This window comes from Piliocolobus tephrosceles, chromosome 6 (assembly GCF_002776525.5).
Source record: "Piliocolobus tephrosceles isolate RC106 chromosome 6, ASM277652v3, whole genome shotgun sequence".
In the NCBI taxonomy this organism is placed as follows: domain Eukaryota; kingdom Metazoa; phylum Chordata; class Mammalia; order Primates; family Cercopithecidae; genus Piliocolobus; species Piliocolobus tephrosceles.
In genome coordinates, this window is record NC_045439.1 from 49,193,646 (window position 1) to 49,217,496 (window position 23,851).

A 23,851-nucleotide genomic window follows, 5' to 3' on the forward strand; every position below is an offset into this window, starting at 1 on the left:
GCCCGGCCTCTCTGATTCTTTTTAAGGAATCTTGTTGTGAAAAGACGTTACCAAAAAGAAATTGGGAAAAAAAAGAAATAAAATTAATAAATATCTTGATTGGTCAGAACACAATGCCAGTTGTTGTTGTTGTTGTTGTTGTTGTTTTGACAGAGTCTCACTCTATTGCAGACTGGAGTGCAGTGGTGTGATCTCAGCACACTGTAACCTCCACCGCCCGGATTCATGCGATTCTCATACCTCAGCCACCCAAGTAGCTGGGATTACAGGTGCAGGCCACCATGTCCAGCTAATTTTTATATTTTTAGAAGAGACAGCATTTCGCCATGTTGGTCAGGCTGGTCTCGAACTCCTGACCTCAAGTGATCCACCTGCCTTGGCCTCCAAAAGTGCTGGGATTACAGGCATGGGCCACTGTGCCTGGCTGGTACAATGCCAATTTTTGCTCTTAGTTGCAATGTAACACTCCTTAGTTTTGGGCTTTTTGTAATGATTGTTCCTCGTTAGCACACCCCAACACTACCACTTTCTTTCTACTATATCACTTTACTTTTTGTATGTCGAAAACTTTTTCTTTTAAAAATTCTATTGCAAAGTAGTTTTTATAATGAGCTGCTTAAAATTATTTCAAGGTAGTTAGGGAATACTTTTTTTAAAGTAGAGACAAAATTGATGTTAAATGCAAGAAATTCGACAACTTGGTTGTATTACTCGTAAAGCATGTTAGCCATATACATTATGAAAAGAATTATGCATAATATATATGATATAATGCATATTGATATATATATATTATACACAATTCTTTTCATAATACATTATGTAGTGAATTTCATTCACTAATTCAAAGCACATGTGTTGAGAATCCACAATATGCTACTATGCTAGATAGTGAGCTAGGCGCTAAAGCTACTTGTATGTTTTATATTTTATTCAAGTTCTTGTGACTATCTAAGCAAAGTAAATACCTAGCCTTGAGATCTTTTTTTTGTTTTTGAGATGGAGTCAAGATTCCCTTGCCCAGGTTGGAGCGTAGTGGCGCAATCTTAGCTCACTGCAACCTCTGCCTCTGGGATTCAAGTGATCCTCCCACCTCAGCCTTCCAAGTAGCTGGGACTTCAAGTGTGTACCACCATGCCTGGCTAATTTTTTGTAGTTTTATTTTTATTTTTTTGAGACAGAGTTTCACTCTGTCATCCACACTGGAGTCCAATGGCATGATCTTGGCTCACTGCAACCTCTGCCTCCCCATTCAAGATCACACAATACAATGAATATGTGTATGCTGCATGTTACTTTTTGTTTTTGTTTTCTTTTGAGACAGTCTTGCTCTGTCACCCAGGCTGGAATGCAGTGGTCTGAACTTGGCTTACTGCAGCCTCCGCCAGGAGATCCCAGGTTCAAGTGATCCTCCCACCTCAACCCCTCTAAATAGTTGGGACTAGAGGTCTGTACCACCACACCTGGCTAATTTTTGTATTTTTTGTAGAGACAGGGTTTCATCACGTTGTCCAGGCTGGTCTCAAACTTGTGACCTCAGGTGATCCGCCTGCCTCGGCCTCCCAAAGTGCTGGGATTACAGGGGCCAGCCACTACACCCAGCCTGCATATTTGTTTTTAACAGAAAGGGTTTCTACTGTACATACCTTCAGCAACATGCTTTCTTCCTTTACATTATGGACCTTCTTCCAAATCAATACTCTAGCTCTTCTTTTAATAGCTACGTAACATTCCTTATAATGAAGTTACCAAACTTCATGCAATAACCCTTTTTAGATGGGATGCACACTTCAAATTTTAATAAATATGCCAGATTGCTTTCCAAAAAGATTAGTTTGCAATCCTTACTACTAATAATAAACATTCATTTTCCTACAATCTCACTAATACCAGATGTCTTTCAAATTTTTGCCAATCTGATGTCTCCCTGACTAATGGTAGAGTTAAACATCGTTTCACAGGTTGGAGGCCATATGAAAATAAAACACTCCACATCGTCAACAATTGTTATATCATGGAGGATAGAAATGGAAGAGAGGAAAGGAAACCATTTTACCTGAGATATTTCTGTATTATTTGAACTACTGTAATAAGCAGTACAAATGATTGAAATTTTATAACAAATTGAAAAGAATTTAGGTAATTAAAACACATAAAAGATATTAAGTAATATAATGGAAAGCAAGATGTATTTTGTAGCCGTAGCTCTAACCCTACCTACTTGTGTAACACTGAACAAATAACATTTCAGAGCCCCAACTGTATTAGATTATCTCCGGCTCTCATTTAACTCTAAAATCCATTACTGTCTATCTATTAAGCATCCTAAATTATTAACATTAATGACGTGCCAAGTATTGAAGAAGATTATATTTTAAATGTATTTTATTTCAGTGAACAAAAATACTAATTTGAACATTATCATAGAAATTCACTCTAGCAAAGTAGAAGCAATCTCACTTAGGTGAATCCAATGTACTGTGTAGTACTTTGCTCACAATTTCGGAATGTTTTAGAAAAATGTATAAAGAAAACTAGAGTAAAAAACATTATACTAATCAAACCAGTAGCTTTCTTAAGCAATTTAACTGTTCTTTCACACTGCAAAATACTAGGTTCCCTGGTAACCCTGTATACTCTATACAATTCAGAAGCTGCTTCAGTAACACATCATCACTATGCCACAGCTTCCCTAAGTGTGAAAAAAAATTGGAATTTGTACTTAGAGTATCCCATAGTCTATATATTAAATACTTTTAGGATATTATATTATGAATATATTTTCTATCTGTTTAGAAGCATATGCCCTCTAAACTAACACTTAGGGATGAAAGGGACAAAAATGAGAACTTACTTTACCTTTAATGTCCTCTAAGACACCTTCTGGAACTGAACCTAAAAAAAAATTTCATTTAGAATTATAAAATTTTAATAATAATTAAAAACAGTCTATTAAATTGCCTTCACATTTCTATTTTTCAATTTAGAAAAAATTTTAAAAATACAACTACTATAATTTTCTCAAAAAGTCTAACAGAAAAATTTAATTTTGTTTTAGGGAAGAAATACCATCACTCAAAGCCAAGACAAACCATGGAAATCGAAGCAAAAAATTGAAGTTTCAAGTTTATCTTTCCAGTGATAATAAACAGTTGTCAGTAATGTGCTAACATATTTTTTAAAAGTACCACACACATGGCGGGCGCCTGTAGTCCCAGCTACTCGGGAGGCTGAGGCAGGAGAATGGCATGAACCCAGCAGGCAGAGCTTGCAGTGAGCCAAGATCACGCCACTGCACTCCAGCCTGGGCAAAGAGCGAGACTCTTTTTAAAAAAAAAAAAAAAATGTACCACACACAGTCTTTTAATCTTTTCCTTCAAGGTAAAGGTGACATTTTAAAAATGAGTGAGAAAGTACCTATTCATTTTTTGAATTAGGTTCTAAATACTAAATGAAAGAGGCTCATTCAAAGTTCACCTAAGGATACCAAGTATATCTATCTTCACGCAATACAGGGAGCCTTTGGAAAGTGAATGTTTGGATATGTTACCATTGTTATAAAATTTTGTTGCCAAAAATCTGTCCCAGAAACAAAATTTTCTAACCTAAAGTCTTCGAAACTAAGAATTTTTAACCTTGGGGCCAGGCACGGTGGCTTACACTGTAATCCCAGCACTTTGGGAGGCCAAGGTGGGTGGATCACCTGAGGTCGGGAGTTCAAGACCAGCCTGACCAACATGCAGAAACCTCATCTCTACAAAAAAATACAAAAAGCTGGGTGTGGTGGCGCTTGCCTGTAATCCCAGCTACTCAGGAGGATGAGGCAGGAGAATTGCTTGAACTCAGGAGGAGTGTGGGGTAAGCTGAGATCGTGCCATTGCACTCCAGCCTGGGCAAAAAGAGCCAAACTTCGACTCAAAAAAAAAAAAAGAATTTTTAACTCATTGTAAAAAAACATGTAAAAATATTTTCATTGATTTATAAGAATAAATTATTGATATCAGAGAAGATAGACATCTACAGCTGAAAATAAATCATTTAATAAGCATAATTATAGCCTTCTTCCACCTGGATCTACATTTGTTGTCAGCTATAACTTTCGGTTCTGAAAGCCATTAAAATTAAGTATTAAAATCAGGTAAACTTAGAAACCACACCATTAAAATGTTAAGCCATAATTTAAAAAAAAAAAGCACATTTAATGTTCAGTTATATGGCAAAAGATTTTTACCTTTAGTAAGTATAACTTTAGAATTATTTGTTATTTTACCTTTATTATCTCATCCTTTCCAAAGGCTTACTTTTGTGTTTCATAATATAGTAACAATAGTACATTCATAGTTTATAAACAAACAGACATACTATGTTATAATATGTTCAAACTTTTATTTTACCTGTGGGGCCAGTACATGATAAAAAATTTTTGAAGATTTCCTATCTTTAAGTGTTAAAATTTATCAAGAGGATAAAGATATGCCAGAAGATTTAATCCTGGTTATAAATAGATGAGAGAAATGTAACTTGACTGTAAGAACCTGCAATTTAAAAATAAGTGCTAAAACCTACAGCATTCCACAACTTCAATGCTCTCTCTTGGAACATTTATATAAATTTTAACATGTGTCAAAGAAATCTGGTAATATAAGAAACTATTTTCTTTAGGCAAAGGTAAGGCAGGCCTGGAAATAAAGAGTTTAATTTAGCTAAGAGTAGATGCTGCTTTAGGAAGGAGCTCCTTAATCATAAGGAGCAAATAATCATAAGGGGCAAATAATCATAATTATTTAAATTCTGCAAGTAAAGAATAGAAACAAGAGGCATTCCGTGGCTCTAGCTCTAAAAAATCACTTACATTTCAGTTAGGAAAATAAGAAGCATAACATGTTGGTATATAGTTTAAACTGTACATTTTTCCAATCAGTGTACTTAGTTTAGCCTTTTTGAGTTACTATGATATATTCAATTTTAAACTAAGTTCTAAACAGTAAATGAAAGAGGCTCATTCAAAATTCACTTAAGGATACTCAAGCATATCTCAGACTTACATGTAATCTTTGCTAAGAACCCGGAAAAGAGACATTTTAAATTCGTTCGCATTTTCTTTTTTTTTTTTTTTTGAGATGGAGTCTCCCTCTGTCACCCAGGCTGGAGTGCAATGGCTCGATCTCGGCTCACTGCAACCTCCACCTCCCAGGTTCAAGCGATTCTCCTGCCTCAGCCTCCCGAGTAGTTGGGATTACAGGCCCGTGCCACCATGCCCAGTTAATTTTTTTTTTAATGTAGAGACAGGGTTTCACCATGTTGTTCAGGCTGGTCTTGAATTCTTGACCTCCAGTGACCCACTCACCTTGGCCTCCCAAAGTGTTGGGATTACAGGCGTGAGCCACCGTGCCCAGCCGTATTTGCATTTCTGATCCTACTAAGTGGGTGCTTTGGCAAATATTTATATGATTTGATTCCACAATTTTGTAGGACTGCATGGCTATCACAGACTCAGATTATGAGTAGTATTAAAGGGAAAGGTTAGAATCAGTACAAGGTGGACTAGAAAAAGAATATCCAAGAATGTATCACTTAAAATTTTATGGAAATATTACTGGGTTTAAAGACCTTTACAAAGAACATCTTGGGATGCTATACTGAATTTATTATCTTTGAAGACCTTTTATAAATTACCTGTCACCAAAATATACTAAGACATCACAAAGTTATCTGGAATTTGAAAGCTATAATTGGATCTACAGAATGAAAAATGCTATTAACTATCAATAAGGAACAACAGGAAAACATAGGTATGCCTAAGTGTCCCGAAAATCTGGCTTTCCAACATAAATTCAATGCCCCAGCACTATACTAGGTGCTGCAGATTGAAAAATAAATAAGACAGGGATCCTCAAAGTCTCCTGGGGGAAACAAGCAAGTTAACAGGCAAATGAGAATGTGGCATATGTGCTATAATAAATTACTGCCGAGGGCTTAACAGAGAGGAGCAATTTATTCTGCTTAGGGAAGATGAGGAAGGTTTCACCATTAAGGTGACATTGCAGCTGAGTCATGCAGAGGGATCAAAAACCTAACTAAGCAAAGAAAAACATCCCAGGGAAAGAAAAAGAATAAATGAAAGCACAGGGTTGTGCTAGGACTCACGGTGCCTCAACAACTGTAAGAAATTTACTGAAGATTTAATAAAGAACAAAGGATAAAGTTTAGTGATCTAAGGATAAGAGGTAGAACAAACTCAGATTTTGAAGAAACATTTATATCCAATAGATAATTTGGATTTTAACTTGTAGGAGCTTACAAAAATTCTCAAGCAAAACAGCAATGTAGTTATATTTATTTTGTGAAAAACTGGCAGGGCATGGTGCTTCAGGCCGTAATCCCAGCATTTTGGGAGGCGGGGGCTGGTGGATTGAGCTCAGGAGTTCGAGACCAGCCTGAATGACATGGCGAAACCCCATCTCTACAAAATGTACCCCCCAAAAATCAGCTGGGAGTGGTGGCTCGCGCCTGTAGTCCCAGCTACTCAGGAGGCTGAGATTGAAGAATGGCTTGAGCCCAGGAGGTGGAGACTGCAGTGAGCCAAGATCACGCCACTGTCCTCCAGTCTGGGCAACAGGGTGAGATCCTGTCTCAAAAGCATAAAAATATTTTGTGGAAAGTTATTCCTGGCAACAGTGTGAAACAGACTGAATCCATCCAGAGAGTAGGTTTCTGTAATAATCTAAGCAAGAAATGAGGGCCTAGATTAAAACAATGTCTTTGCTCTCAGGTGTTCAATGGTGTGGAAGGTCAAAAAAAAAAAAAAAAGAAAAACGAGATCTGAGATTTCTGAAGAAGAACAGAAAGGCTATGATAACTCAAAGTTTTATAAAATGGGAGACAAGGAAGATGTTATTATCTTTATCTAATAATTGAAATGAATTTGAGGAAAGACATAATGTGTTCACTCTTGGAAATCTTAAGTTTGAAGTGCCTAGAGACATGCACAGTCTCTAATAATCAGTTGGAAATATGAGTATCAAGTTCAGAAGAAGGATCAGGCCCAGTGACACATTCGAGAATCAACAGCATGCAGATGTAGAAGTTGTGGGAGTAGGTAAGATCACATTGAAAAAGCCAGTAGAGAAAAGGAAGGAACAAACACTAGATCCCTAGTGGAATACCAGTAGAGAAAGCAAGAGCAGAGGAAGCCAGAGGAATATTTGGGGAAGTCATAGACAACTACTAAAAAAAAGAATCCTGAAAGCCAAGGAGAAGAAAGCATTCAAGAGTACCTGATGATCCACAGTGTCAAAAGTTCTGGACAGGATGACTAAAATCAAACTATTGAATTTGGTGATTAAAAGTTCAATGGTGAGCTTATAGTTGAAGCAGTGCCATCAGAGTGGCATGGGGAGAAAAGAGAATAATCATGCAATGGAGCAAAGACTAAAATATAAGTTGAAGAATAAAAATAGAGTGTAAATCACTCCTAAACCAATTAAAATGAATTTACCCATCACTGAGGGAAGGCTCTGTTCTTTAGCAGCACTTGTGTCAACAGTACATTGTTCCAACAGTTGAGTTTCCAACTCTCTGAAATTTAAAAAAAAAAGTTACTGAAATTAAAATATTGAAACTGATATTCTTTTCTTATTTCATACTTTTAACTACATAATAAATTATTATGCTTTTTTTTTTTTTTTTGAGACAGAGTCTCACTCTGTCACCCAGGCTGGAGTTAAGTGGCGCAATCCCGGTTCACTGCAACCTCCACCTCCTGGGTTCGAGTGATTCTCCTGCCTCAGCCTCCCGAGTAGCTGGGATTACAGGTGCCCGCCACCATGCCCAGCTAATTTTTGTATTTTTAGTAGAGATAGGGTTTTGCCATGTTGGCCAGGCTGGTCTCGAATTCCTGACCTCAGGTGATCCACCTGCCTTGGCCTCCCAGAGTGCTGGGATAATACAGGCGTGAGCCACCACACCCAGCCCAATTATTATGATTTAAATAAAAATCATCTTATTGTCAGGTATGGTGGCTCACGCCTGTAATCCCAGCACTCTGGGAGGCCGAGGCGGGTGGATCACTTGAGGTCAGGAGTTTGAGAACAGCCTGGCCAACATGGTGAAACCCTATTGCTACTAAAAATACAAAAATTCGCCAGGCGTGGTGGCGCGCGCCTGTAGTCCCAGCTACTTGGGAGGCTGAGGCAGGAGAATTGCTTGAACCCAGGCAGTGGAGGTTGCAGTGAGCTGAGATCACGCCTCTGCACTCCAGCCTGGGTGACACAGCGAGACTCCATCTCAGTAATAGTAATAATAATAAAGGTCTTCCCCAAGACATAAGTTTACCTATGTGATAAACCTGCACATGTACCTCTAAACTTAATAAAAGTTAAAAAAAATAAAAAAATAAAAAATATACACAATGCAGTGCTATTCAGCTATAAAAAAGAATGAGATCCAGTCATCTGCAACAACACTGATGGAACTATAGATCATTATGTTAAGCGAAATAAGCCATGCACAGAAAGACCAATATTATATGTTCTCACTCATTTGTGGGATGTAAACAGCAAAACAATGGAACTCATGGACATAGAGAGTAGAAGGATGGCTACCAGAGGCCAGGGAGGATAGTGGAGGGATAAATGGGAGGTGAGGTTAATTAATGGGTACAAAAAAGTAGAAACAATAAGACCTACTATTTGATAGCATGACAGGGTGACTATAGACAATAACTTAATTGTACATTTTAAAATCATGTAAAGAGTGTAATTAGATTGTAACTCAAAGGATAAATGCTTGATGGGATGGATACCCCATTCTCCATGATATGCTTATTTCCCATTGCATGCCTATATCAAAACATCCCATGTACCTCATAAATATATACACCTATATACCCACAAAATTAAAAATTAAAAATTAAAAAAACTGGTTTATTCTTAAAAAATCAATATACTCGAAGCAAATAGAGGGTGGAATAAATAAAATTCACTGTCCATTTATCACAAGCCCTCTATTGATCACTGATCAACAAACAGATTAGCAACTGTTTTTGTGACACAGGTGAAATGAATATGTTAAATTCCAAGAAACTTACTTGTGAAGAGCTTTTCCTCCTAGGGGTAGTGCTCCCCAGCAATTTAGAACTGGGATTCCTTCATATATCTATAGAGTAGTCAAGGATACTACTATTTTAGGAGATAAAATGTGGTTTCCTTGATATTTTCCTCACCTTCTGCAGTATTGTTCTAAATATGCTTTAGTGACAAATTTTTATTTCTTATTTTTAACATAGTTACGGAAAAATCAAAGAGTAAGTTTTTTTCATATTCTTCATCAAAGAAAACAGAATAAAAAGACACATATGCACATGACCACGCACAATTCATTAGATACAGCTGGGGCATCTGATAAAAGTAGCCACTAGGCCTGTGTAGCTACTTAATACGTGAAATATGGCTAGTCTGAATTGAGATGTGCTCTAAGACTAAACTACATACCAAATTTAGAAGGTTTTAATACCAAAAAACCCCACTAAAATACCTCATTATAATTTTTGTATTGATGGAATATTGGAAGTATTTTGAATATATTGGATTAAATAAAATATACTACTAATTTCATCTTTTCTAGTGCCTTTTAAAATGTGGCTCTTAGAAAATTCTATTTACTTTTTTTTGAGACAGGGTCTTACTCTGTAGCCCAGGCTGGAGTACAGTGGTGCGATCTCGGCTCAGTACAACCTCCACCTCCCAGGTTCAAGTGATTCTTGTGCCTCAGTCTCCCGAGTAGTTGGGATTACAGGCATGTGCCACCACAGCCGGCTAATTTTTGTATTTTTTGTAGAGATGGGGTTTTGACTAGTTGGTCAGGCTGGTCTCAAACTCTTGGCCTCAGGTGATCTGCCCACCTCAGCCTCCCAAGGTGCTAGTATTACATGTGTGAGCCATGGCGCCCAGCCTAGAACACTCTAAATTACATACATGGCCCACATTATATTTCTACAGGACAGAGTTGAGGGAAGTAAACAATATTTACTGTGTGTTTGCTAAGTATATTGGTAAGAGCATCAGCTTTGGAAACAGACATGGGTTTATATCCTGGCTACATGTTCATAAGAAGAGGAGTCAACTACCCATCCCAAGTCTCGATATTCTCATTTATATAATGAGAATACTACTACTAATGTTGCACGGTTAAGAATTAAACACAAAGTACTTTACACTAAAAAAAATTACCGCTTGATTAAATTCCTTAGAAGTTAATGATTCTTAATTTCCTTCCATGAATATTTTTTCTAATAAACATACATGTAGATCTCAAAATTGCAAGAGTCTTACATTCATGCACGTCAACATCCTTTTCAATAAAGCAATGTCCACTAGGACAATTCTAAGAGATGCTTATCTATACTCCGCTTAAATATTTATAATGGAAAGAAATGTACTAGTTTATATGGTCAGTAATTCCATTATATATTATATGGGATAGCTTGAATTACTAGTAAGTTCTGGCCTATGGTCAATGACATAAAAACCACAGCATGTACTAAGAAAATTACTATGTGCCAAATCTATGTATGCTAAACAGTTTATATATATTACGTCACTCAACTAACACAACTCTTCTATGAGATGGAAATATTATAATCCCCAATTTATAAAGAAACTGAAGCCCGAAGAGATTAAGCTACCTGACCAAGTAGTAAGAAGCATAACTTGAGATTTGCACTTACTGTGTATTTGATTCTAAAACCCAAGCTTGTAAACACTAAGGCATACTGCCTTCATGATAGCCTCTGGAGATTAAAAAAAAAAAAAAAAAGAAAAGAAAAGAAAAACGTATTTTTCTTTTTTTTTTTTTGAGGCGGAGTCTCGCTCTGTCGCCCAGGGTGGAGTGCAGTAGCGCGATATCGGCTCACTGCAAGCTCCGCCTCCCGGGTTCATGTCATTCTCCTGCCTCAGCCTCCGGAGTAGCTGGGACTACAGGCGCCAGTGAGCTCTTCAGCTATTGCAATCTTTCTGGATTGAATGTTCTCATTTCAGTTTCTCCAATTACCCTTTGTATGATTTTTTCCTTAAAACTTGACTATCCTAGTCAACTTGACACATCCTGATTTTTCTTTTAAAAACTGAACGTAATATTCATGAGGTATACTCCTGGAGTATATCCTGGGACCAAATGATAGTAACTTCTACAAAAAGTAAATTTAAGTCTTACAATCCTGTGAACTTTTTCCACACTGAAATTCATATTTGTACATAGTAACCCAAAATAGTGCAGTACAATACAAATTATTTGTAATTAGCCTAATTATTTTAGTTAAAGTAGAGTAAAAACTCCAAAGTTGGCTGGATGACAAAAAGATATGGGTAACACCAGGCTTTCCCTATATCCACAATCTAGGACCATGGCAGAATTAATTCCAAGCGTCAGAAGAGCCATTAGATGACTTGGAGCAAGCAAGACAGATGGAACCTAGAAAATAACGAAATCAAAACAACAAAATCAGAATGAGTGTCATTATTTGAAGGTATTTGCCTTATATTCAAATATATTTGAAAAAATTCACAGGAACATTATATTAACTTATATGGTGATACCTATTCCACCATCTTATGAGAGTAATTAAGAACTAGTTTGTTTATATAAATCCACTCAATAACCAAAATACACTGTAATAAAAACAGCTCAACTGTTTCATTCCAAAATGACAATTAAGAGGCATTTTTCTTTATTCTTGTCCTCTTCTGGAAGGGAAAATTGAACGAGATAAAAGAAGAGGTCTAGAGGTCGGGCATAGAGGCTCATGCCTGTAATTTCAGTACTTTGGGAGGCTGAGGCGGGTGGATCACCTGAGGTCAGGAGTTCGAAACCAGCCTGACCAATATGGTGAAATCTAGTCTCTACTAAAAATACAAAAATGAGCTGGGTGTCATGGCATCTGCCTGTAATCTCAGCTACTAGGGAGACTGAGGCAGGAGAATTGCTTGAACCCAGGAGGCGGAGGTTGCAGTGAGCCGAGATCATACCATTGCACTTCAGCCTGGGCAATAAAGCAAGACTCTGTCTCAAAAAAAAAAAAGAGAGAAGAGTTCTAGAAACACAAATTTAGAGGAAGATGCTAAATTAAAAAAATAGAGAGATGCCCTTACCATTAAGATGAAAATAGAGGAAAAAAATTCTTTATTGTCTTTATTTGCAAAGTTTGTAATATAAACTACATATTTTTACTTTTTCTTTTTTATTTAAATTTTTATTTTTTCTTAGAGACAAAGTCTTGCTCCATTGCCCTGGCTGGAGTACAGTGGTGCAATCACAGCTCACTGCAGCCTCGAACTCCTAGGCTCAAGCAATCCTCCCACCTTAGTCTCCTGAGTAGCTGGGACTATAGATGCATGCCACCACATCTGGCTAATTGAACTATAATTGGCAGTTAAAGTTAAACCAAAGAACAAAATATACAAATAGTTGGCTCTGTGCGACATTTTTTTCGGTAAGAATTTGCCAGATCTGGTTGCATCCCAAATACTAGATATTCAATCAAAATATGAGAGTCCATCATAATTGAATGGCAGACAAAATAATGGCTATATTTCCCTTATCTAAATAGATAAAGCAGGTATTCCAGTCATATAGAAGATAAGGATATTAACACAAACAAAAATTATAAATACAGAGAATATTCCACTTTATTCAGATAACAGCTGACACATCATCTTGTTTTGCTTTATGTTCTCCCTACTACAAATGAAATTCCTGGACTCATGACATCAGTAAGTACTGGAGGCTATGCAACCTGATTCCCTGTACCTGCTTTACAAAACTACAACTTAGAAATATTAAGTACCTTTACCTCATAAAGACATTGTGATTTTTGGTATTAGGTATGTTTCGAATTCAGTAGAATGTAAGAAAATACATTTATATGTGCTAAATTTCTTATATACTTAACACATATAATCTTTCATTTTCCCTTGCTGATAAAACCTAAATTTCAAGGCAGAGATTTAAAAAAATTTGAATAATTAAGATTCTGGTCTATGAAATACACTAATCTTAAAACATATTCTTGGTCATAAAATAATCCTGACTCCTATAAAATCAAAGCTACAGGTAATACTACTTATATCATGAGGTAAGTCTCATCCCTCGCATTACTGACTTACTCTAAAGGAGACACTGAATATTCCATTTCAAAGGAATTTGAAGCCTAAAATGACAAAACTCAGAACAGTATAACTAAACAATGGAAGCTAGAAAGATCTGGAAGAAACACATCACAAAGTCCACAGCACAGAATATACCTTTTAATTCTGGAAAAAAGTCCCCAAATAGAAAAACCTATATTAAAATAAATAACAAACAGTAATAAAAAGAAATCTCCAATTATGTAAGTACTGGATGAAATGCTAAAGCATGAAATAACCACACAAAAGAAGAAAATAAATGGCTAATTTGAAGAATCTTCTGTCATCCGGTTCCCCAACGACACTGTGTGCCATATAAAATAAAAGAGACAAAATATGAAGGCTTTCATTAGTTTAAGTTTTGAGTACCTACCAACAAAAAAAAAGGGAAGAAAGATTCCCTAAAAACTAGTAAGACTTTTACTGCTTCTCTTTTTATTTCAAAAGCAATTTACTTATTTGATATAAAGACAGGTACCTCAAAATATTTGAAAAGAACACGAGTGAGTGTCTCTCTGAAGTGAGAAGGACATAATACCGACTCGATAATCACAACTCGGCGGTCTCTGGGATTCACCAATAGATGCCTGAAAAGTGACAGTTTTGGCTTTAAAAATAAGTAAAAGTTTTTATTCATTTTGGTAAGTCATACAATTTGTTAAGAATAGTGAAACTGTACTACCTTAGCTTAAGATACTTTATCACAAAAAGACATCTTCATTTTATTACCCCAGAAAGATAACATTTCTGACCTCTTACTACGTACCATGCAATGTACTAGGAACTTCATTAACTTATTTATCTCAGAAACCTAAAATTATAGCCTACTATGATTACCAACTTGAGCCATTACATGGATTTTTTTTTTTTTTTTTTTTTTTGAGACAGGATCTGGGTCTGTTGCCCAAGTTGGAGTGAAGAGGTGCAATGTCACCTCACTGCAACCTCGGCCTCCTGGGTTCAAGCCATCCCCCTGATCTCAGTCTCCCAAGTAGCTGGTACTACAAATGTGAGCCACAGCACCTGGTGATATTTTCTTTTTTTTAGGTTACAGTAGTATATGCTCACAAAGCGCCAAATATTATGACATGTAAAACCTGCATAATACAAGAACCTTATATTCCTACTACCCAGAACTACCACTGATAGAAGTTTGTATATTTTTTTCATTCTTATGAATGTATGGGGGTATGTTTTAACAGAAATATTCATTCTATAGATGTGGTTCTTTAACTCGCTTATTTCACTTATCAATATATCCCACACACCACACACAGGAAGTAGTACCTTCCTGTTCTACTACATACAGATGCAGAACTCTTTTTTAAGAGCTGCATAGTATTTCACTGTATGAATGTAGAATAATTTAATTATCAGTTCACTTCATTAATGAACATTTCATTTTTAATATTTCCTTAAGTCTGCCAGTTTTCCAGTCTTCAAATATGTTTTTGAAAAGTTTGAAAATAAACATGTAAAAATGGCAATAGAAGTCAATTTTTTTTGGGGGGGGGTGTGCCTCAGATGTAATACAACCAATTATCACTATGGCATTAGGAAAATCTATCTAATCATAAAAAACAAAATGTCTCTTACCTGAAATATAGTATGTGGATGAAATCCTTTAGGTAGGAATATAATTCTTCTGTATTGATATTATACTGAACAACTCTGACAGGCTGTAAAAAATTAAAATGATTTATTAATTTATATTAATAACATAATATCAAATTAAGATTAAAATGTAATTACTAGTGCGTTTTCTGGGAATAAATTAAAAGCAATTTGTATTGAGAATATAAAAAATATGCAATAATCTCTTAAATTAGGAATCCTTAAGAACTGGAATGTCTAAGATGGCAGAATGTTTTAGTCTGTGGTAATGGAAGTGTGTGTTCATAGGAAGTAAAGAGCTTTGCTCACATGCATTTTTCCTCCATCTGAGTTATTATTTTGGCTTGACTGATAAAAATCAGCATTGAGGCCAGGTGTGGTGGCTCATGCTTGTAACCCCAGCACTTCGGGGAGCTGAGGTGGGTGAATCACTTGAGGTCAGGAGTTCGAGACCAGGTTGGCCAACATGGTAAAACACTGTCTCTACTTAAAATAAAAAAATTAGCTAGGCGTGGTAGCACGTGCCTATAGTCCCAGCTACTCCGGAGACTGAGGCAGGAGAATCACTTGAAAACCCTGGAGGAGGCTGCCGTGAGCTGAGATGGCTCCACTGCACTCTAGCCTGGGCAACAGAACCAGATTCCGTCTCAAAAAACAAACAAACAAACAAAATTCCCAGCACTTTGGAAGGCCGAGGAGGGTGGATCACCTGAAGCTAGGAGTTCAAGACCAGCCTGGCCAACATGGTGAAACCCTGTCTCTACTAAAAATACAAAATTTAGCCAGGCATGGTGGCATGCGCCTGTAGTCCCAGCTACTCCAGAGGCTGACATGGGAGAATCGCTTGAACCCAGGAGGTGGAGGTTGCAGGGAGGCAGAGGTTGCAGTGAGCCAAAATTGTGCCACTGCACTCAAGCCTGGGTGACAGAGTGAGACCCTGTCTAAAAAAAAAAAAAAAAAAAAAAATCAGCATTGAATAAAAAGCATCAAAGGCTTCCTCAAATACTCAACTTGGTTTAGCCCCTGTTAGTCCAAAAACACTGATATCTTCTCTTTTGCAACATCACCACACTTAATTACTTGTAAAATGTCCCCCTTTCTGCTAGACTATAAGCTCCATGTGCAAGAACTATTTCTGGCTTGCTTACAGCTCCACTCCAGGTACATAGTAGGTTGTTCATAAATATGTGTGATAAAAAGGACAACAAACACCATTAACACAAAAGCAGCCTACATACATATTATCAAGTCATGAGTGCTAAGTCAGTGCTAATATGTAACAATGGCTTCACTTATGATCCTCAGAAAGCTCTAAGTACTCTGATGTATCACTGGCAGACCTCTCTTCATTTACTCTTTCAAAAGAAGGACTATCAGCCTAACTTCTTGATTTTATGTGGCTTAAAGATTCCAAACCATATACAGTCAAATATAAATAATTTTTTATGTATCTGTCTTTTTAAATGAAAATAAAAGCTTGGCCGGGCGTGGTGGCTCACGCTTGTAATAGCAGCACTTTGGGAGGTCAAGGCGGGTGGATCACCTGAGGTCAGGAGTTCAAGACCAGGCTGGCCAACACGGCGAAACCCTGTCTCCACTAAAAATAAAAAAAAAAAAAAAAAAATGGCTGGGCATGGTGGCACATGCCTGTAATCTCAGCTACTTGGGAGGCTGAGACAGGAGAATTGCTTGAACCCGGGAGGAGGTGGTTGCAGTGAACACAGATCACGACACTGCATTCTGGCCTGGGTGATGAAGCGAGACTCCATCTCAAAAAAAAAAAAAAAATATATATATATATATATATGTGCATGTGTGTATATATATACACACACACATATATATAAAAGCACAAAGCACTAAGAAAAGTGGCAACAAGAATGTACAGGGTCTAATCCAGTCAGAAACCTATCTGGTAACACAGTAATGCCAATTGCGCAGTGCAGCGGTGTGATCTCAGCTCACTGCAACCTCCACCTCCCAGGTTCAAGCGATTCTCCTGCCTCAGCTTCCCAAGTAGCTGGGATTACAGGTGCCTGCCACTACACCTGGCTAATTTTTGTATTTTTAGTAGAGATGAGGTTTCACCATGTTAGCCAGGCTACGCTCAAACTCCTGGCCTCAAGTGATCTGGCCACCTCAGCCTCCCAAAGTGCTGGGATTACAGGCGTGAGCCACCACACCCGGCTTCCAACACATTTTCGAACATCAAACCACCAATATCTACCATATTTCTGGCTTGTCCAAGGATTTGTAGAAAATTTTTAAAGTGATGAAATGATTCCTTAATCAAGTATAATTAAAAAGATTGCTTGGCCAAGTGCGGTGGCTCACACCTGTAATCCCAGCACTTTGGGAGGCCGAGGCGGGTGGATCATGAGGTCGGGATATTGAGACCATCCTGGCTAACATGGTGAAACCCCATCTCTACTAAAAAGTACAAAACTTTAGCTGGGCGTGGCGGTGGGAGACTGTAGTCCCAGCTACTCGGGAGGCTGAGGCAGGAGAATGGCATGAACCCGGGAGGCAGAGCTTGCAGTGAACCAAGATTGCACTACTGCACTCCAGCCTGGGCAACAGAGTGAGACTCTGTCTCAAAAAAAAAAAAAAAATTTCTGATGTATGTCAATGCCAAATATAAACTGCTGATATAAACTGCTGGTCTTGTCTATTCTGCTATAACTTGTGTTTTTTTCTGTTTGTTTTTTGAGATGGAGTTTCGCTCGTCACCCAGGCTGGAGTGCAATGGCTGATCTCGGTTCACCGCAACCTCCACCTCCCGGGTTCAAGCGATTCTCCTGCCTCAGCCTCCCGAGTAGCTGGGAATACAGGCATGTGCCACCACACCCGGCTAATTTTGTATTTTTAGCAGAGACGGCGTTTCTCCATGTTGGTCAGGCTGGTCTCGAACTCCCGACCTCAGGTGATCCGCCCGCCTCGGCCTCCCAAAGTGCTGGGATTACAGGCATGAGCCACTGCGTCCGGTCAACATGTGTTTTTATAAAACCAAATATGCTCATATGCGATTGCTAAAAAACGAAATAATGTCAGAATGTTATAGTTGTATTAGTTAATATTAGACAAGCTAAAATTACAATAGAATTATAACCTTTATCAAGAAAAAGAAAGTCATCAACTCAGTTATCACATAGGTAGATAATGCTTCCAGATCTATTCATAAAAGAAGTTTAAATAACTCCCTACACCAGCAATTCTTGCCTCAAAGTGGATCCATGACTCTATTGGGTTGCATTTTCTCCTAGTTGCTACTTAATAACAGTCCCACTGGCTCAGAGCTTGCTATCATCTGCACTGAATCAGAACTCACTGGCTAACATTTTCAATCCATGACTTCATTTTATTTTCATTTGTTTATTTTTGAGACAGGGTCTCACTCTGTCGCCCATGGTGGACTGCGGTGGTGCAATCTTGACTCACTACAGCCTCAACGTCCTGAGCTCAAGTGATCCTCCCACTTCAGCTTCCCAAGTAGCTGGGGACTACAGGTGCATACCACCTCCACAATTGTATTTTATTTTATTTTATTTTATTTTTTTGAGACGGAGTCTCGCTCTGTCACCTAGGCTGGAGTGCAGTGGCACAATCTCGGCTCACTGCAAGCTCTGCCTCCCAGGTTCACGCCATTCTCCTGCCTCAGCCTCCTGAGTAGCTGGGATTACAGGCACCCGCCACCACGCCTGGCTATTTTGGGGTGTTTTTTGTTTTTTTTTTTTAGTAGAGATGGGGTTTCACCGTGTTAGCCAGGATGGTCTCCATCTCCTGACCTCGTGATTGCCCACCTCGGCCTCTCAAAGTGCTGGGATTACAGGCGTGAGCTACCATGCCCAGCCCACGATTTTATTTTTAATATTCCCTAAGATAGCCTCCAGCCACACTCAGCTGCCTGCCAATCCTATTCTAATTTTGTGGAGGCATCAATTATTGTTTTTGCTAGTACTCTGATTACAAAGTTACACAGGTTTTGTATGGTCTACCTCAGTCTTATTTTTCCCATAAGCCTGTTTCGTTTTGCTTTTTAAAAATGTACCATTTTGCAGAACAAAGGTATTTTCTGGAATGCATATATAATGTTACTATGGTAACAGCTACATCTCATTTTTTAACAAGTGAATTTTATAGCATGCAAAGTCATTCCTTCTACTGGTAATTTCTAATCTACCATGAGATTAAATCTGTACTTAAATCTGTAATTTCTAGCTGTGGCAAGAAACTTTTTAAAAGTCTATTTTCAAAATTCTTTGGGTTTTGAAACTATAAATAGGGGAATAAATATCTGATATGTTATAAATAAGAATAAAATAATTCAGTGGTTACAAGACTTATAAAAGTATTTTACTAAGGTTAAAATTTTTCTCTTGATATATGATTCCATTTACATAAAATGTACACAAAACACAAATCTATAGAAATAGAAGGTACCCCCTAATGGGCTGAGGACAGCAATGAGAATTTAATTGTAAATGGGTATTAGGGATTTTACTGCAGTGATGAAAATATTCTAAAAGTGGTTTGTGGTGGTAGTTGTACAACATGATATACTTATGGTGTGCAAAATTAGACCTTGATAAAGTTGATTTAAAAAGAAAAACTTTTCGGCCGGGCGCGGTGGCTCAAGCCTGTAATCCCAGCACTTTGGGAGGCCGAGACGGGTGGATCAGGTCAGGAGATGGAGACCATCCTGGCTAACACGGTGAAACCCCGTCTCTACCAAAAAAAATACAAAAAGCTAGCTGGGCGAGGTGGCGGGCGCCTGTAGTCCCAGCTACTCGGGAGGCTGAGGCAGGAGAATGGCGTAAACCCGGTAAGCGGAGCTTGCAGTGAGCTGAGATCCGGCCACTGCACTCCAGCCCGGGCGACAGAGGGAGACTCCGTCTCAAAAAAAAAAAAAAGAAAAAAAAAGAAAAACTTTTCCTTGGAAATATAGCCATAAAGTATATATTTAGTACTGTTTTTGTTCGTTTGTTTGTTTGAGACGGAGTTTCGCTCTTGCCCCCCAGGCTGGAGTGCGATGGCGCGATCTCGGCTCACTGCAACCTCCACCTCCTGGGTTCAAGCGATTCTCCTGCCTCAGCCTCCCGAGTAGCTGGGATTACAGGCATGTGCCACCACGCCCGGCTAATTCTGTATTTTTAGTTGAGACAGGGTTTCACCATCTTGGCCAGGCTGGTCTCAAACTCCTGACCTCAGGTGATCCTCCTGCCTCGGCCTCCCAAAGCACTGGGATTACAGGCATGAGTCACTATGCCCGGCCTTTGGTACTGTTTTAATCAATCTTACTTGAAGTCATATTTTAAAATATTTTATAGTACCGTATTTATTTTGCTAATTTGTTTTTTTTTAAATACCTTAGGCATCCCAGCTCTTTTTATCACACTAGGAATTATACATCTTGGACCAGTTTCTCCAGCAAATCCACACCTGCAAATAAATGGAAAATTGAAACAACTTATAGTATTCTTTTAAATATTTGTCACAGAAACCAATTTTCCCTGTATTCATTTCAAAACAATGGCCACAATAGCATTTGAAAATACCTGATGTATTTAAAGGGATTAAAAAAAAATCACTCCACAAAACTAATAAGTTAATACTATTTATTAATGCTTGTGTATCAACAGAAAAAAATTCTATCAAATTAGTGATACTTAAAAAAACTAATGTAATATTTTAGGGCAGCATTTACTTTTTTTTTTTTTTTTTTTTGAGATGGAGTCTGGCTCTGTCACACAGGCTGGAGTGCAGTGGCAAAAGATCTAGGCTCACTGCAAGCTCCACCTCCCAGGTTCACGCCATTCTTCTGCCTCAGCCTCCCGAGTAGCTGGGACTACAGGCGCCCACCACCACATCCAGCTAATTTTTTTTTTGTATTTTTAATAGAGAAGAGGTCAGGATGTCACGTGTTAGCCAGGATGGTCTCGATCTCCTGACCTCGTGATCCACCCGCCTCGGCCTCCTAAAGTGCTGGGATTACAGGCGTGAGCCACTGTGCCTGGCCAACTTTTTTCCTAGTTGTTAATTTTAGCAGAATTTTAGGCAAGACATATCTACAACTCTGAATCTGTACTACATTACGTGACTTCATTCATATAATTCATCTGTATCATTCATAATTCCATCATTCTAATATTGTTAGCTCCCATATTGGTGTATTCACTTTCAGTCTTCTTATGATTATGCATACATATTTGACATAGTTATAATCACACTTCATACATAATTAACTCATATGGTAAGCTTCTGCCCATATTAACGTAATCTTCATTGCTATCATTTTCACTTTTTTTTTTTTTTTTGAGGCAAGGTCTCCCTCTGTCGCCCAGGCTGGAGTGCAGTGGCACAAACTCAGCTCACTGCAGCCTCCGCCTCCAGGCTCAAGTGATCCTTCACCCTTGGCTTTCCAAAGTGCTAGGATTTCGGCACAACACTATGGCCGGCTAAACTTTGTATTTTTTGTAGAGCTGGGTTTCCTCATGTTGCCCAGGCTGGTCTCGAACTCCTGGGCTCAAGTGATCGGCCCGCCTCAACTTTCCAAAGTGCTGGGATTACAGTATCATTTTTAAAACTGCATATTTCATTATTTTAAAAACGATGCTCTTGAGTATTTAGCTATTTCCATTTTTGTTTCATGTTAGTAAAACAAAATTTTGCTAAAAACGTTGCTAAAAATGATCATCATACTAATTTAGTCTTAACACCCTGTCTTCTTGTCCTGTCTAGTTTTTGGTACTGCTCTCCTCGTATTCCCAAATAATTATCTCCATCTCCTCCTATTCCCATCTCCATGTTTACTTGCATCAGTGCTCCTCAAACATCTCAGAATGCAAGCCATTAGACTTCAATTACTTTTTTTTACTTCATATATTTATCTTATCATCCTCCTGCTGTCTTTTTCAAATATAGCTTTCTGCTTATTTCTTCCAAGTACAGCCAAAATAATTATCTTTGAATAGAAGCCTCAAATTGCTTATTATGCTTTCAAAATAATTTTTATAAGAAAATACAAATAAGGAAGGGTCTTGCATAGAACAATAAGAGAATGTCATTAACCAAGGACTATGTTTAATCCAATTCTGGAGTTCCTGAGGTTCAATTTTTAAATAGGCTCTTTTAAACACTTAGTGAATAAACAGTTATTAAATACCTACTATACGTCAGGAAGTGCCTAGAGATACAAAAAGATTTTTCAAATGTTTCATTTGAAACATATATATGATGTAATTGCCTGTTACTTCCCTCTCTGTTGAGCCCATCACAAAGACTCTTAATCTGGGGTCCCAGGACCACAATGACTGTCTGCCAATTCCCTGAAATTGTGTGTAAATATCTGAGGGTTTGTGCATTTGTGGTTTTCATTCAGCCATTAAAGAGAACTATGCCATCCGAAAGGGTCGAGAAACTCCTCTCTAGTGTTTACACGTTGGTTTGTTTAAAACATGTCAAATCTAACCTTAGAGTTTAGGGGAGTCAACAAAGGATTTCCAGAGTGTTATCTGTAGGGTTTCACCTCTTAATGTGCCCAGTCTCCCTAATTCTTGAGGAGCGATAGCCCTGTCTGAAACATCTTTGCATTTTCAGCACCAAAATAAGCTCCGTTCAATATTTTATGATGAAATACGTCCTCGAACATTTACATTCCGTTGGCTGCCTTCCACATCTGATGAGCCCAGGGTAAGCGGGGTCTAGGTCACGATTGTCATCCCCTACACAGATGATTCTAAAGGGTTTGTTGGGTTTGGGGTGATGACAAGGGGCGGCGAAGAGGGCAATTCAGTCGAAGCTTCCTGGGCCTCTCTGGGAGTCAGACTCCGATCCTCGAATTCGCATTGCCCATGGAGGAAATAATAAGGGTTGTTACTTGCAAGGGCGCTGGTTGAAGAAAAGGGAAGGCCCGGAGCTGCCCAGCGAGTCGGCGATGAGGATCCAGGCAGTGCCTGGGGCTCGGCCACCCGCCCTCCCCTCGGGTCGAACACAGCTGGCGTCACGGCCACTCACTTGGTAAAGGCCTCTCCCAGGTCGATCACGACCGCTGTCTTCTCTCCGCCGCTCCCCAGGCCCTCGTAGAGCGGCATGGTACTAAGGAAGACTGAGAGAAGAGGGTCGCAGTCTCCGCCGCAAACAAGCCTCGGCGCTCGGGGGGCGGGGCTGGGGCTCCGGCGCTCGGGCGTCGGCGACGGCGGGGGCCACGAGCGGCGGCGGCGCGCCGGACCCGGTCTGTCCAAGGCTGTGCCTCACCCCGCGTTGGACCAAAACTCTTGCAGGTGCGGCCGTCTCCAGGACTAGGGGAAAAGAGGCGCTGGCAGGCGCGAATCCGAGTGCGGGTGTGCGGAGGCCGCGGCGATCAGGCGCGCCGGGCGCCCCCGAGGGGGCGGAGCCGGCCTCCCTGTCATTCCCGCCCACCACGCCCCAAAGCCGCACCCACGGGCTGTTTAGAGGTTTGGCCTCAGTTCACTGTGAAAAGGTCCCTGAGGACCTGGCGGCGCAGGGGTCCCCGAGAGACGACGCAAACCCAAAGCTCTGATTCACGCTCTTGGGGGGCAAAAGATGCTGAGCCCCTGTTCTGTGCTAGGCGTTTTGCCTAATATTTAATCTTCTCAAGAAATACCAAGAATATGTGTTTTCTTATCTGTGGGAACCGACGCTCAGCGAGATTAACTTTCCCGGCGTCCCACGGCAGAGCCAGGAGCAAACCCACAGACTTCCTAATTGCAAAGCCTATGCTACTGATGCTTTAGAGAATAATACGTACAGACCATGCTTTAGTTAGTAGTCTTTCTGAAGGTTTTTATTTTACTCCAGAATTAAGCTAAAGTAGCATCTGTGAATCTTGAATCTATGGAGGAGCGGTCGGGATGGTTTAGTAGAAGGAGCATTGAAGCAAAGGCCCCTATTAGGTTGGTGCAAAAGTAATTGCTGTTTTTGCTGTTACTTTTAACATTTACATTACTGTTTACATCTTTTGTCAGTTCACAGCTTTCTGTGAAAATATTTTTTTCTGCAAATATTAGCTCTAACTGTATCTATGCATAGGAGTGGAA

General features: G+C 39.0%; 1 protein-coding gene across 1 annotated transcript in view; it reads right to left on the reverse strand.

The window, feature by feature from the left end:
- ACTR10 (actin related protein 10) overlaps window positions 1-23,185 on the reverse strand; it is a 35,666-nt gene extending 12,481 nt beyond the window's left edge. Inside the window, exons 1-8 of the mRNA XM_026456323.1 lie at window positions 22,809-23,185; window positions 20,162-20,234; window positions 14,778-14,860; window positions 13,660-13,768; window positions 11,362-11,469; window positions 9,089-9,156; window positions 7,499-7,578; window positions 2,860-2,895 (exon numbers count right to left, since the gene is read on the reverse strand). Coding sequence (XP_026312108.1) covers window positions 2,860-2,895; window positions 7,499-7,578; window positions 9,089-9,156; window positions 11,362-11,469; window positions 13,660-13,768; window positions 14,778-14,860; window positions 20,162-20,234; window positions 22,809-22,885 — 634 coding nt within the window. The 5' untranslated portion in view covers window positions 22,886-23,185. The remainder of the gene's footprint in view (window positions 1-2,859; window positions 2,896-7,498; window positions 7,579-9,088; window positions 9,157-11,361; window positions 11,470-13,659; window positions 13,769-14,777; window positions 14,861-20,161; window positions 20,235-22,808) is intronic.
- Window positions 23,186-23,851: the final 666 nt, after the last annotated feature.